General features: G+C 40.1%; 1 protein-coding gene across 4 annotated transcripts in view; it reads right to left on the bottom strand.

Annotated features, from left to right (window-relative positions):
• Positions 1-2160: 2160 nt before the first annotated feature.
• The window catches only part of ARHGAP26 (Rho GTPase activating protein 26), a 567323-nt gene continuing 553307 nt past the window's right edge, over positions 2161-16176 (bottom strand). For all 4 annotated transcript variants that reach the window (XM_007518998.3, XM_016186379.2, XM_016186378.2 and 1 more), the window contains one exon: positions 2161-8042. In XM_007518998.3, coding sequence (XP_007519060.1) covers positions 7954-8042 — 89 coding nt within the window. In that variant the 3' untranslated portion in view covers positions 2161-7953. The remainder of the gene's footprint in view (positions 8043-16176) is intronic.

Genomic DNA, 16176 nt, shown 5'->3' with positions numbered 1-16176 from the left:
TTTGACCGGAGTTGCTAAATTCTGTGGGAGAAAAGGGGTTGCTGTTTTGATTTTATATATATATATATATATATATATAGTTTTGTTGCTCTTGTTGTTTTTCATTGTTGTTGAAAAATACTGCCTGACTCCCAGTTTTGATGATTTCAACTTAAAATCTTCCTGCTTTAGTCCTTATTATCTGTAGCTGAGTAGGTGTGTGAGGCAGCATTCTGAAGGATGCAGCCCTTGTTGGCCAAGTCCTTCCCTGCAAAGGCTACTTTCCCCCAAGAGGTGAGTCTTATTCCATCCTGAACAGGTACTGTGCTGGTCTGAGGCAACCTGGGCCACCATGAGGCTGCTGTGTAGCCCAAACTTGGGCAAGGCTGACTAACTTTGAAGTTACTTGCAGCTTAGCTTCATGGTATTAAAGGCAGGGTAGGGCAATGACATTGACACATTTGAGTAGGAAAGATGTATGATATCTGAGTGGAGGTTGAGCAAGAGAAAAGAATGAAAGCCTTGGTTTAATAGGTCCCAAGAGAGCAAATTTCTTTTCTTTTTTTTTGGGGGGGGGCAGAGAGGGGCCTGCTGTGAAAGTCTTTTGTTTACCTAATGTTAAGTTTTAAAGTGTCCATCAAGTCCATTTCTAATCATAACTCAGTAATCAGGCAGCCTAAAGTAACAAGTGCAAAACACTAAATGGCAAGATGCGATACAAGTTGAGTTCTGTTCTGAGTTACTGCTAAGCACAAAATAAAATTTTTTTTCTGTTAGAAAGACACAAAAGTTAAGGTGGGGGAGCCAGGTGGTGGTGCAGTGGTTTAAGTACACAGGGTGCAAAGTGCAAGGAGCGGCATAAGGATCCTGGTTCGAGTCCCCAGCTCCCCACCTGCAGGGGAGTTGCTTCACAGGTGGTGAAGCAGGTCTGCAGGTGTCTATCATTCTCTCCCCTCTCTGTCTTCCCTCCTCTCTTGATTTCTCTCTGTCCTATCCAACAACTGCAATAACAACAACAATAATAACAACAAAGGCAACAAAAGGGGAAAAAAAAGGTAATGTAAAGTCTCTTGGAAAGGGCAACACAGGCAAGATACAAATGCATTGCATATATTTTGTTTTTCACATGATGGGCATCAGAAAAACATGTATGCTACATAAATGTCATACGTAGGCTCTTTATGTCTTACCTAGGTTCTGTATGACCTCACACATGTATGAGATTTCATTCAGAGGCTGGGAAAATTTTCCAGGGTGCACGTATGGAGAGGACAGCAGATGCTGTTGTGAGTTTCATGCTGTTCATAAGTCAGCACCTTATTAAGTGACAAAGGCAATATAAGCAGTTCTTATGTGACCCACATTTGAACAGCCACCTCTTTAGAAACAAGCATTAGGGGGCTCACTTTCTTCTCTTTCCCAAGCTGGAATGTGATTTCAGAACCAGAAGCCTCACCTTCCATTCCCAAAGCCCCAGATCCCGTGACCTCTCCTTCTGGGCCCTCTGCTCTTACTGCAGAAGCAGCATCAACGAATTGGGTTCCAGACTGAAGTAGGGAATAACCTGAGAGGAATACAATGACCAAGGCTCAATGATATGAACTAACCTGAAATAATGTTACAAATTCTAAACAAACCTGGATGGTACATCCAGCTGTGCAGTAGGGTTGTCTTGAGTTCAGGCTCACTGATTATTCCATATCATGTTAATGAAGTTCCAGAAAAGAGAACAGCAGGTCCCTGAATAATGTTCATTTATAACAAGGATGAGAAAAAAAAATCCTGGCTGATATTGAACAAAATGACATTATCCAATGACTTGGTTTTACTAGAACCCTTTCACTTGAAGTCACAGTTTCTAAGAAATTATCAGCGAAAATCAGTGAGAACTTATTGCAGATGGTCAGAAAGTAGAAGGAAGAGTAAAACAGCACTATTCTAGTGGAGGAAACTCAAAAACATTAGGTAGAATGTGGTTCTTTGGGGTCTGTTTACTATTCCAGATTATCGCTACTAAATTATTATTTGACCTTTTCCTAAAGAAAGCCAAACTTCCTCAGAACACATTAGAAGGCAGCACTGTGATTATCACCAGAGCCCAAACTTGATCATGCTGATCTAAAGAAATACTATGTTCCATGACAAAGCTTTAACAGAAGCTCAAGAAGCAAACATACCACACCAAATGGAAAAATCTTTTAATTCAAAAATCACACTTCCACTCATTTCAAGGGATTGTCACATAAACCAGCCCGAATTTCAGAGGCCATTCAACAGAAATTGTATATATACACACTTTTTTTTTTCCAGATACACTTATTGACACAGTTTTTAAAAAGCCTGAACATGGCAAAATTGTTTTTACTAATAACAGGGAAGAAGTTCTATTCTAGGCATAGATTATTTTCTAATTATGAAACTGGATCCTACACACCAGTCAATACTCAATACTGAACTGAAGTTTAAAAGAGTGCATTATTAATGGTTCTGAAAAACATTAAAGTGCCATTTTATAAGTACTTTACTGATATATCACACAGCACTTTACAGTATACTCAAAGGTAGCCTAAACTATGAATTAAACATGCGAGTAATTTTTTTCCTCCAAAATATGGACAAAATGTCTTTTAGAGTGTTTTTTTTAAACACTAGTCTAGTATCTTCTACTCAGTGTTTGAGTGTGACTCTTTTTCAACTTTCAATAAGTTAAGGAATGTAGTTGTTGCTAGTAACCATTTGATAAATATGAATAAAGTTGAAAAGTGGCACTTAATTTATATATTTTATCACTGACAGTTAACCAACAGCCTATTCTTATTTCTCTGACTCTCAACCTGTAAATTTCAAAGGTTGTGACTATTCAGCAGCTGCTGGCTTATGTGGGTTTCTGTACGTCAATCACACTGTACTTACAGACACATACTCATATATGTACACTTTGGAACCAATGGATGGACCTTTCTCATAGGTACAAGGTTGACCCCTAACATCTGGATATCCAAGGAAGCTGCATCTAGACAGGTATCTGTCTAGAAGACATTGTAGAATCGATGGCTGCAGAATGATGTACAATGTTTTAGCTGTTCCAGGTGATTCTGACACCTTGAGGATCAGTAGTCTCGTTCTCACTGGCTACACTAAGGAGAATTTTGACATCATCATAGTAATTGACACTCTTGCATAGTCTCTGGCTATGTCAAATCTTTGCTCTTTAAAACCTTTGAAAGATGGATTCTTTTTTTGGTGTGCTATAAAATTTTGTAAAAATACCAGCCATGAACTTTTTTTCTGTGAAAAAATTTCCTTCATTAACAACTGTATTTATCCCTTCAAAGGTTCAGAGTTTTTCAGCATGGTTTATCATTTCCTTTGATCCTAACATTGCTTTACATTCAATACACTTCTTCTCAAGAATATAAGTGTTTCCACTAAAAAGAGCACATGACAGCATGGACTAGCTCTGAGTGACGTGTGGATTCTTTATCTGACCTCTCACTCTACTTTGGGAAGCTCTTTAGTTAGACAAGTACTGTAGGCGGCAAAAGGAAAAAAAAGAGCTAATTATTACTTGTTGAAGTCTTGTCTCAGGCATGCTGTAGGATTGTGCAAGGTTCATTGCTCTGCTTCTGTTGTCATTTTGATGCCACAATTACAGAGAAGTGGTTCAGCACCCAGCAGATCAGTGTGACTGCCAGACACATTTGAGCATGAAAAGATACATTTTTCAAACACTAGCACAGGGTGTGTGAGAGGACACCAGATGACTTAAAAGAGATGTGGAACAGGGTTGTCTAGGTGATTGATTAATGTCAACTTTACCAGAGTTGATAGATATTCCCTAGAGAGAAAACCAAGGGCATTCAAGTCAAACTGCAAAGAGGTTGTTTGGTTCCTTCAATGCTAATGACATACCCAGGCAAGATGGCTACTCATAAAACATTCAATATTAGCACAAGTTGTGGATGCCTGATGACCAAAGTGTCCTGTGTCTATAAAAGTGGATGATCCAGACTTGCTTTTGGAAGAAGTCAGGGGCAAAAGATTTTAGCAGGCCATCATTAAAAGGTGGCAGAGTTTTTTTTTTTTTTTGCTGATTATTTCTATCTTCCCACATCCTCAATCATGGATGCTTTTGTGGTTTCTGAGTCAAGAGAGAGCTTTTGGTGTGATTGGGATTGCTGTTTTCTGGAAACACAAAATCAAAGTTGGCAGAGGACTTCCCTTTGAGCTATTGATATGGCAAAATACAGCTGCACATTCCAGGCAAATTCCTGAAATGGCCCTGCCACTGACATGGTTCTGCCATGGCCAGTTTGCCATTCTTATCTCAAAGACTGTCTGTACAAAAAACACTCAGGAAAAGGAGATGAACTGAAATTACATTGAAAAAGACAGTTTGATCTGACAGAAGAAAATACATATTGGCTGTAGAAAAGCTAGAACATGAAGCTAAAAACGGGCCTCAATTCTAAGATACCAAGAAAGACTATGCTACAGAGAGGGGTCCAACACTCTGAACACAGAATGGAGAGTCACAGGACTTGAGTAAGTCCAGAATTTACTCACTTGGATACAGGGCTTTGAAACTATCCATCTTCTCATAGCATGGCATTCTGTAGCTATGGGATTCTGTGAATCCTTAAAGGAAAAGTAAGAGCCTGATTGAAAGTAGTCAGGCTATATATGTCTAATTGATCCCAGGGTTTTACAAAAGAAGAAAACAGACTCTTGGCAAGCTCAGGGACTCTAGTCAATAGCCCAGTCTACTCTGAGGCCCAGTTTACTCTGCTATTCTGTCCCAAAGTTCCCTATTTAAGCAGAGGTAAGAAGAGCTGGGGGCATAGATCATAGAGAGGGTAAAGTCTATTTTAAGTCTTAGAGTTCTTTCCTATTTGTTGGCTTGTGTTCTGAACAGTTGCTCCAGTTCTGTAGCTAAAGGGGAGGAGGTGAGCCTGGCTGGGGAAAGGGAAGCAGAGCCATCTGTCACAGGCTCAGCATGGCCTAAGGAAGCTGAAAGGGCCAACCTAAAAATTCCCATTGGCAGCAGCTCCACTTCCCTTCAGCTTACAACCAGGGCCAACTGGGAAGAGAGGGACATACTTCCAAGTGTTCAAGCTGGGAGCCAAGTGTCCACAGGTATGCTTCAGTGAGGAACTCCCAAAGCCAGGGACTTGGTCTTCTTCTGTTCCTCTATGATAGCTCCCCTGAAGCTTCCAGTGAGGAAGATGACAATTTAAAATATTCATTGTGTTAGAAAAAATTATGTTGCATGCTGTGATTTGGAAAAAAAAAAAAAAGACAGTGGTATATGAGTGTGCTTTGCTCCCAGGCCCCTTTGAGTAGATCCCCAAGATGTTAAAAATCCATGGGAAGTTGTTGTAGCCTGTTCATATAGTCCCTTTCTCTTTGGGTTTTCAAGGATTGCTTTCCAGAGGACTCCCTTGGTCTTATTCCCTTTGATTCTTGATCCCTGATTCAATGATAGCATTTTGCTTGTTCCTGGATGAATCCTTTAACAATAGCTGTATAATCCTTGAGCTGAAGAACTTAACCATAGTGAGAAACTCCTAGGTACTTTAAAGTCATTCATGAAGGTAACATAGAGTCTCCATCTCTCTTTGAAGTTTTTCTCTTATTTGGGGGGGGGGGTTATAGAAATCTGAGATGAATGTGAAAGACATAAATATGTTTAGGGAAAGAGGAAGCAGCAGCAGATTAAGAACTAAAGGTCTCAAGAAATCAGTTTCTCTTAAAACATAGATGCACATAAAACTTGAAAACTGGCATGGTCTCTTTTATAAAGCTATAGAAGACGTGCAGAAGGGTTTGATGTAAGGAATACATAATTATCCAATCTCCTTCTTTTCTGATATCTTGGGGTATCAAGAATTACACCTGAGAAGAAAAAATGAAAAAAAAAGTCTAACCCCCGGCTCCACCTATTTAAATCCTGAGCTTCATCTTATTGAGTAGGAGTTCTTTGAAAAGAAAAAAAAAAATTGATTGCCTGAAGATGCACTCTTTCCATCTCCAAATCCAAAGCCCAAGAAATGGTCAAAACCACAGCTTCATAAAGAAGACTAAGCATCATCAAACATGCTCATCTACAAGTCAGCAAAGAGTATGCAGAAATATTTTCTTCCTCAGAGCTAAAGAGGGGAAGACCTTAATCCTCTTTAACAAGGCTTCCTCCCTCCCCCCTCATAACATGTGTTCAGCAATCAAAGCTTAAATGTGTAGAGCAATTAGCTTAAAGAATATAAAATATAAAATTTTGTCATATAAGATTTGAAATCACTCTATTTACAAGTTTGTGTTTTCAAAAAAAAAATCAAAAGTACAGTAACTCAACACAATTCAAGTTTTTCTTTTCTTTTTAAAGTTCCCTAAAACTTAATTCTGGAAGCAAGAAACACTCTGTGGAACAATGATGCCAGCTCAAGAGGCTCCTGGCAAGCTTGACAGTCTGTTGACTTGTGGTACCTCTGCTCAGAGTCACTTTTGCCAGGACATTCAAGCATGGAAGATATTGGGAACTCTGTTCTTTGGTGGCCAAGTGACTTTGAAATATCCAGGTTATACTTCCCCACCTGAGGTGTTGTTCTACCCAGACCCCACTGGACCAGAGAATTCTTTTTCTCAAGATGTACCTAGCCCAGCTTCCAAGACCCCACATTTTGATGACCTCCCGAGTGGCAAATGGCCTATGTTATTAGTCTTATGGCTCAAAAGCCTGAAAAACAATTCCCTTTTTGTCATAGTGGCAGTGAAAATGTGCACACACACTCTGTTGAAATTTTTCCTAAAAAAATCAGCAGGGCACCAGTGTTCAGCAGTCTTGGACACTGTCAGGTTGCTGGTCAGTGATGGGTCAGAGTCCAGTCAGGATAGGGAAAGAGGAAGGCGAAAAGGAGTGAGTCTAAGGGAAGGTATTATACAGGGGAAGGCAGCACACTGCCCTCTAAAAAGCAAACACTGCTTGCATAAAGAACAGAAACGTTATGCCAATATGTAATTTAAACTCAAGAGGTTACTAGAGTTTGCTACAAATGTATCCTGACTGATGCTGCTGAAATTCATCAGTAAAGAAATAGTGACTATTCTGTCTTCCCCAAGTAGACCTATACCTCGATCATCTGCTTTGGATTATCGGAAAAGCAAAACAAACAAACCAAACCAAAACAAAACAAAACAAAAAAAAAACCCTATCACAGTGGGGTGAGTGAAGGAGAAAAAAAAACATTATACAGAGAGAGTGTTATTTTTTGGTTTGGTCTGGTTTTACAGTAGGCTGAGTTGCCATGGTTACTTGGTGATGCAGTCCTTGGTGGCAGAAGTTCCTAGCTTTAAGGGTGGGGGGTGTGGAAGGTATATAAGAGAAGGCTGGGTTGAATTATGCTGATGCTGGGCCAACAGACTGCTTCAGAGATGGTGAGAGATTGGATTTTATGTAAACAGTGCCATCACTCCTCTCCAGCCTGCATGCAAACAAACAGACCTGCTGCCTGTAGCAATGTGAGTCTCTAGTACATTGAGGTGGGGTAGACAGTCCTTACTGTAAACAAGAGCAGTGGACCCAACTCTGAAGCCACTATTCAGTCTTATTAGCTTCTAGGGGACTACTTATAACTTACTTCTTTCAAAAGGCTTGGGCTTTGGATGACTATCAAAACAAAATGATTGCTTCCTAGTTTGGGTACTACAAGAGAAATAGCTTTGCATGTCTGTCTCAGTTAACAGCGCTGAAAAGTCTCCTGCCAATTTACTTGTTTCTGGTAGTATCACTGCATTTCAGCTGAGATGATCATGAGACTGGGTGATACTGGAGTTCACAGAAACATCTGTGTTGACAGGTAGCAGCAGAGTCAGTCACCTTCCATTTCTCAGTGGCAAAGAGAAATGGCCTCCAAACACTGGAATCAGCTGTTGTCATGGATACCATGGAAAGCTCAGCAGTTGTGCTGGGGCCCATGGTTAGAGGAACTCCACGTAGTTCTCAGGGATGAGGCCAGTCTTTCCATTCAGAGTCCCCTCCAACCAGCCAGGCTCTTGAGACGGATGTACTGTATAGGAAGAGCAGAGAGAGAAAGGAGAGATGAGGTTAAAGACAGTGCAGGAGGTGTGTGTGTGTCATGTGTGTGTGTGTGTGTGTGGTGTGTGTGTGTATGTGTGTGTGTGTGTGTGTGTGTATGTGTCTGTGTACAAGTATTAAATTACACAACTCTGAGCTTTTTGGGGAGGTTTTTTTCTTGAGAATTCTGACTATTTTATTTATTTACTTTTTAATTATTGACTTATAAAATTACATGTCTACAGAGGGTATAATTCCATACTGTTCCCACCACCAGAGTCTGTTTCCCTGATCTCTGAACTGGAGGTTCTTAACCTTTTGTAGGACATAAAAATTCTGATGAGGGACCAGGTAGTGGCTCACCTGGTTGAATGCACACGTTATAATGTTCAAGGACCCAGGTTCAAGCCCCTGGTACCCATCTGCAGGGGGAAAGCTTCACTAGTGGTGAAGCTGTGCTGCAGGTGTCTCTCTGTCTCTCTCCCCCTTCTTCTTAAATTCTAGCTATCTATATCCAACAAATAAATATAATTTAAAAAACTCAGATGAAGGCTACTCTGAACTTCCTTTACAAGAGAAAGGGAAGCCATTATAAACATTCAAAATTTTGTATGCAAGTTTCATTGAGTTTTAATTACAAACTATAAAGAAGTAACAGATTCCTACTTTTTAGGTTAGAGGTCACAATTACAGAGCTCTTATTATATATGTAATCTATCCATACACATAGGCATCTATCATCTCTGTATTGATCATGTATTAAAAACTTGCCTTCAAAGATATTAAACTACTAATCATGTATTTTAATTCCCTTCAAATCCTACCCTTTGCTTCTCATTTCCTTACAAATTCCCTGTATATTGTTTTTGTACTTCAGTTCTCACAACCCTGTTTTATGCTTTTAGTCTTTTTTTCCTTTTCTTTCTTTCCTCTTTTATACACACATCTGAATTATCCTTTATATTGCAACTTGAAAAATTCCCAACCCTTTGTTTTTTCACTATCTAAAGGATATTTATTTCCTTTTGCTTTGAGATCTCACAATATTTCCACAACTGTGATATTGTGAAGACTACATAAAATCTACCTGGGTGTACAAAGCAGTCACTAACAGGAAGAAAAAGAGACAGAATCTTGGGACTTGGAAACAAAGAGGTACCCATGCCTGTGAACTGGGGATTTACAAATCACTCAGGTGAGGCAGGTCAGTTGCTTTTCATGGATTAAGGAAATTCTAATTTTCCAAGGTTGGAGAGAAAGCATTTTCCTCTATTCCTTTCTTAGACTCATTAAGTGACTTCCTGGGCTTATTTTAGAAAAGCATTTCCATCCCCCCCCCCCCACTACCATATAACTCTAGTTTCAGTTTATAGGGAAAGAAATGAGAATAGAAACCAAACGAAGTAGCACAGGGACACACACACTGAGACTTTAAGAAAATTATTGTCAACCTTGTCTAGAGCTTGAATGTACCTTCAGAAAAGGACAATACCAAACACCTTTTAGTCACTTCCAAAATGATAGTGTAATTTCATTATTACCAGGCATCCAGAACAAACCCAAAAAGTAGTAAGGGTACCTTGGACCCAGGACATCCACAGGAAGAGTCAGAAAAAATGTGGTAGGGGAATCATACATACACCTGGCTTTTCTAATCTTGCTCATGAAATACTAGCACCCAAATGTCCTTTCTTCCCAGTCTTCCAGCTAATATTCTCAACATCACTTCAGTTTCTGTAAAATAATAGTAAACTTCTCTCCCCTTCAATGTATACTTGTGAGTTCAAGGCATCAAAGTGGAGAAAGTCTGCAACACTAAGCCAGAACACAGGACCTACTCAGTATGGGCTGGTCAGTAGGGGACCCCATGCTGTGGTTAACAAGACAGTAAAACATGAGTAAGGGTCTGGTTTCAATACCCTCCTCAGCTTCAAGAAAATTCAAATGCTCAGAACCCCAAAGCAAATAAAGATGACCCAAATATTAAAACAAACCAACCCTTTCACTTTACAACATAGCTCCTAGAAGATTTGTTATTCCACCAGATGAACTGAGTCTATCTCTTTCAAACGTTCTTTCAAACATAGCTCAAATGCTAAGGTGGTAATGCTTATAAATGTTAGAAATGGAATTTTTCAAACTAAGAGAAGAAACTAAGAGAAGAATCACAGGGGACAAAGGAGGCCCTCTCCAATGTGCATAGTAGGGGATAATGTGGCCTTTGGGTTGGGCTGCTGACTCATTGGAGTCTTGGAGCTTGGTGTTACGGCGCGGCTCCTAGCCACGTACACCAGGGTTACCTGCACGCCGAGACTGCTGAACCTAGCAGCACAGCAGTGAAAGCAGTATCTCTATCAGTGGGGCCCAGGGACCTAAGTTTTAACTTGCCCTCCGAAACTTAAGAGAGCTATAACTTTTCTGTGCCAAAATGTCTCTGATAATGAGAGAGGTAGTCAAAATGAAAATACAGACTCGCCTTAACTGATAGAGGGGGTAGGCAGTACCAGACGCCCTCTACTTTTTGCTTCCCTGTTTCCTTCCCTCATATTTCTAGGCTTAGTTGAAACCAGTTCCTTAAATATCATTATGGAATCCTATCTTCCTGCTCCTTCTTTTCTGCAGACTCTTGGAACGCTTATAAATACACTCCACATATCATTCATGGGCCCTATTAATGCTGTGCAAAGGTATGAAGCTTTGCTTTCCTGGTGTTTCTTAAGTGCATTTTTGTTTATATTATATCACTAAATCATTTACAGTGACACTGTTCTTTCTGATGAAGAATAATGATAGAAACTAAAACCTAGAAATGGTGACTGGGAAACAGACTCATTTAATCTGATATATCCTAGCTTGTACTACTATCCCTGTCTTACAAATGAGAACAATTAAGGTTCAGAGAAGTAAATTAATTTGTTTTTGTTTTTTTTTTTTAAATCAGAGCACTGCTCAGCTCTGGCTTATGGTGATACTAGGGATTGAATCTAAGACCTCTGGGCTTCACACATGCAAGTTTGTTGTGTGAATTTCTGTTGTATCTCTGTCAGGTAAACTAATTTAGGTAGGGTCACGCTAGTAGAAATGGGACTTGAGTTCAGATAATTTGACTCCAGAACTCAAGCCGTTTTCTCTGCATTCTTCCTCTGTACTCAAGTAAAGAATGTGATCTTTGAGGGTAACAATGATGATGCATATGTGAACACACAGTAAATGTAAAGCATCTCCTTTTATCACTAGTATTATTATAAAGTTGGTTGTATTATTAGGCTTATTTAATTGATTTAAAAAAAAAAGGCTCAGGGACATTTAACATCTTGTCCCAAATTATATACCTGATTTGGTGACAGAGGTGGGTCTGAACTCAGAACATCAGATTCATGGGCCTGTGGTCTTAACCACTACTGCTTTTGTCTAACCTAGTGTTTTTGGACATTGAAGATGTTCATTAAGTGCTTGTTGGGCTGAATTGAGCCAGTGTCCAATCTTCTGAATTGGATCCATGCCCAATGTGCTATATAAACACATAAGGTGCTACAGCAAGCTGCCTGGGAATCTTTCCAGCCCAGCAAGTATGTATAAATATGCCGCTGCCACATGCATTTCTTGCCAACAGCTTTCACTCAGCTCCATGCATGTATACACCACACTCATGGACTCTCCTCTCTTTTACTCATTGTAGACAAGGAGCAAGTTAGCGATTATTTTTTTCTGTTTTTTGCCTCCAGGGTTATCACTGAGGCTTGATACTGGCACTAAAAATCCACTGCTCCTTGGGGCCATTTTTTTGGACAAAGAGAAATTGAGAGGGGAAAGGGAGAGAGACATAGAGACACCTGCAGACCTGCTTTACCACTTGTGAAGTTCCCTCCCCAGCCACATATGTGGATCCAGGGGCTTGAACCCAGATCCTTATGTGGGTCCTTGCACTTAGTACTATGTATGCTTATGGGGGTGTGCTATCTGTCTGGCCTTGATTAAAATATTTAAAAAATATTTGTTAATGAGAGAGAGAGAGACATAGATAAAGAGAGATAGAGAGATAGAGAGAGAGAGAGAGAGAGAGAGAAAGAGAGAGAGAGAGAGAAACAGACAGATACAGATAGCGCACATATGAGTAAGCATGAGAAAAAGCCAAAGCATCACTTTGGCACATATGATACAAGAGATTAAATGAAGTCAAGACCTCATGTTTCAGAATTCAATGTTCACTGCACTATCACCTGGTCTACTATATGACTAAAGTCATTAAGAGCTGACACAGAGGGTAGAAACACTGGTCAGAAGAGGTACAGATCCCAAATAAAACAAATTTTATTAATTTCCTATTTTTTATTAGCTAGGATAGAGACAAATTGAGAGAGGATGGGGAGATTGAGAGGGAGAGGGAAAGACAGACACCTGCAGACCTGCTTCACTGCTTGTGAAGCGTCCCCATGCACCAGGCATTGTGCTAAGTCTTCGCACACAGTACAGAATAAATAGACAAGATTCTGCTTGAGTGGGGACAGCTAATCAATAAATATTAATGTGTGTTTAGGGAGTGATGAAGAGAGAAACATTAGGATGAGAGGTGTGTATTAGTGATCCCAAGGAACCTGTCTGGCAGAGGGCAGTGTAAATACAAAGGCTCTAAGATAGGGAAAAGCTCAGTGTGGTGTCACAACAGTGGGGTGCAAATTTTTCTTAAAGAGCCAGATGATGGATGTGTTTCTAAACTCAACTCAGCCAACAGAGTGCCATGGATAATATGTACACAAAGAGGTCTGAATGACTATGTTACAATGAAGCTTGCAAAAACAGATGCTGTGCTCAGACTAGTAGGACATAGCTTGCCAGCCCCCTATCAGAACAGGAAGAAAGTCTGTGAGGCTGCAATGCATTGAGTAGGGGTAAGGAAGCTGATCTGTAGTGCCCATATCAATAATTCTAAGAGGCAGAAAATACTAGGATATTTGAAGCAGGAAAATAATATAAAATCATTTCCATTTTTTTTCCTTTCAAAAATCACTATGGCTACTATGTAGGGGAAAGGTTATGTGGGTAGAGAGTGGATGTTGCTAGACTAGCCAGGCAGCTGGCAGAAATGGTTCAAGGAGAGATGGCATAGGTTGTGACTTGTATTTGGCAGTAGAGACAGGTGTGGTGGCTGAGTCTACCAGGAATTTCTCTGGAACCTCACTGCCCCAGTGTGACTGTGGCTGCTTGTGAGGGTATATGGTATCAGCAAGGAAATCTGGGGCCACACTGCCTTAGACTCATACTGTACCCTGTACCTAGGGATAAATGGATCCAGTCTATCATATATCCTAAAGAAAGTATCCCAAGAATCCAATTTTAGTGAATGCCATGTGAATTTTCCAGGTATCACTAATCATGTTGATTCAAGATGACTAATATTCCTGAGAACATCTCTTTCCAGTTACTGTCTTGAGATACTCTTGGTGAAGTGGATAGTTTCCTAGTATATTGGCAAGGGCTGGCAGTGGAGTTATTTCCGAGTATTGCACAGCCATTCCCCACTGCACAAAGTCCAAGAGATGACTGAGCAGCACTCCAGGTTCACAGCATGGGCCTCTGGAATCCTCAGCGTTGGAAAATAATCATTATGAAACAACAAAGATTACCCTCAGATTGTCTTTTTTGCCTTCTTAATTAATTCTTCCTGATTCTGAAAAAGGTAACACACATTCTAAACCTGTCATTAGAAAATGTTTTTTTTTTTCCTGATTGGCCCAATTATTTATTTTTTTTAATAGCTATAGAATATCCAACTAAAGCAGACCTTACTCTAGCAACCAAACAACAAGATAACAAGGCATATGATCTCCTAGCACAACCTGTTAATAGCTTTTTCTTTTCCAATGCCTTACTTCTTGTATGGAAATGAAGGGATGAGGAAAATGGATAGAAATGCATTTTCTAAAAGCTGGACACAGTAAAACATTATCATTTGAATCATTCTAAAAAAGTAAACTAACATTTTTGTCAATTCTTCAACTCAAGCTCAGTCAATACAAAGGTATTTTATTTTTAAGACTGACTGGTTGATTTAATTTATGAGAAAGAGACTTCGAACACCCTTCTATCAAATACGGTGCCAAGGATTAAACCCAGAGGTCTCATGAGTGCAAGTCCTGCATTCTACCAGTGGAATCATCTTCTCAGCCATGAGAAAAATGTTCTTGGGTATTTAATCTGATTTCCTGCTCTTTAGGAAATTTGAATGATCATGGAATGCGCATTGCTGGTTAAGACCAAACTAGTGTTGATGCATTCTTCCATTACTCCCAGAGAGCACAGGGAGGCTTAGATAAAGCTTATGACTTGTTAAAACCAAACCTCATTTACCATTAGAGTATTTAGGATGACTAACAAGTCACAGAATAGGAGTAGTTTAGAATCTGCTAGGCAGAGTGCCCTGTTGGAAAGGGAAGGGCCAGCATTTAAAAATCAGCTAGGTATCTTTTCATGATTAGCTACTTAAACAACTTTACAAAGGAGATTTAAGAACAGAAAAAAGCAAGCATGTAAATACGTGCAATCATTTTTAAAAACAGCTTCTACAACAGTAAATAGAGTGACTATATGATACAGTGACCCCACTCTTCAGCATATACCCAAGAGAACTGAGAACATATTACCTCAACAAAAACTTACAATGAATGCTTACAGTATTCATAACAACCCCAAAGTGGGAAATAATAAAAATTTCCATTAATTGATGAATGGATAAATAGAATGTGGCATAGTCACACAATAGGACAGACTGTAGACATAAAAAGAGCAAATACTGAACACATGATATACCCATTGATGGATTTTGAAAAAAAAATTGGGTTATGTGAAGAAACCAGTTTCAAAGCCCACACACTATAATGATTTTATTTATATTCAATACCCTAAGTAGGCAGATTTATAGAGAATAAAGTAGATAAGTGGCTTCCTAGTTTGGATGGAGTAGGATTAGGAGTAAATGGGGAGGGAATACAAGACAGAGAGAGAGAGAGAGAGTGTGATTAGTGATATACCAAAACCCACTGAATTTTAACTGGGTAAACTGTATGGTATGTGGAAATCTCAATCTAGATATTTTTAAACACAAAAGAAGACTAAACAAGAAGAATCACAGGGGGCTGGGCAGTGGTGCATCCAGATGAGAGCACACATAACCATATTCATGGACTAGGGTTCCAGCCCCCATTTCCCACATGCAGGGGGGTGGATGGCATCTCTCTATTTCTTCCCCCTTTCCATCTCCCTCCCCCATCTCAACTTCTCTCTATCAAATAAAATAGAAAGAAAGAAGGAAAGAAAGGAAGAAAGAAAGAGACAGAAAAAGAAAGAAAGAGGAAAATATGGCTCCCAGGAGCAGTGGGTCCATAGTGCTGGCAATAAAGAAGGAGAAGGAAAAGGAGAAGAATCACAAGTAAGACACACACCTTTGGGAGAGCTTAAACTAATTTTCCTTCTACGATCAGGGGTCCCTTTTGTAGTCAGAGTGAGCTGCTAATGGAAACAGAAGTGAATTGGGATTGAGAGGGCAGCCTTTAAACTCTGGGTTCCTCTGTAAATGCAGAACCCCTTTCTCTGCTAACTAAACAGAACACAGAAGCTCTTGCAGTACAGCTCACTCTGGTTAGTATGTGGTGACAGTTATGAGACTGTGACTCCAGTCTGGGCCAGCCTGGGATGCATGACCTCTGGGTCACCCTGGTCTGCTGGAGCCTAAATGCTCCAGCTCCTCAGAGGAGGAGAGGCAGCTGGGTTGGCTGTATGTGTGAGCTTTGAATTTCAAAGGTCCAAAGGAAAGTTAATGGAACAAAGGTTTAAGAGCAGTGTATTCAGTGCTGAGAATCATAAAGGAAGACGCTGGCCTAGCAGGCCACATACAGTTCTGAGCTCACCCCGACCCCTGCTGGCTTAAGAAAACTAAAGTACAGTGTGCCCAGGTGTTCTACAACCTGTTTTCTGGCCTGACTATCCAGGCCTCAGGAATATCACTTCTGCGCTGAATGCAGGTGCTGAGCACATAGTGAAGCAAACCTTTTGTAGTCAAAAACACATCTCCAGGAAACCATCTCTACTCTGGTTTTGCAGTCAGCCAGGACCCAGGGAATCAAAGTGGT

This window comes from Erinaceus europaeus, chromosome 2 (assembly GCF_950295315.1).
Source record: "Erinaceus europaeus chromosome 2, mEriEur2.1, whole genome shotgun sequence".
In the NCBI taxonomy this organism is placed as follows: Eukaryota; Metazoa; Chordata; class Mammalia; order Eulipotyphla; family Erinaceidae; genus Erinaceus; species Erinaceus europaeus.
Note: the sequence above shows the minus strand (reverse complement) of the source record. Positions and strands in the feature narration are given on the sequence as shown.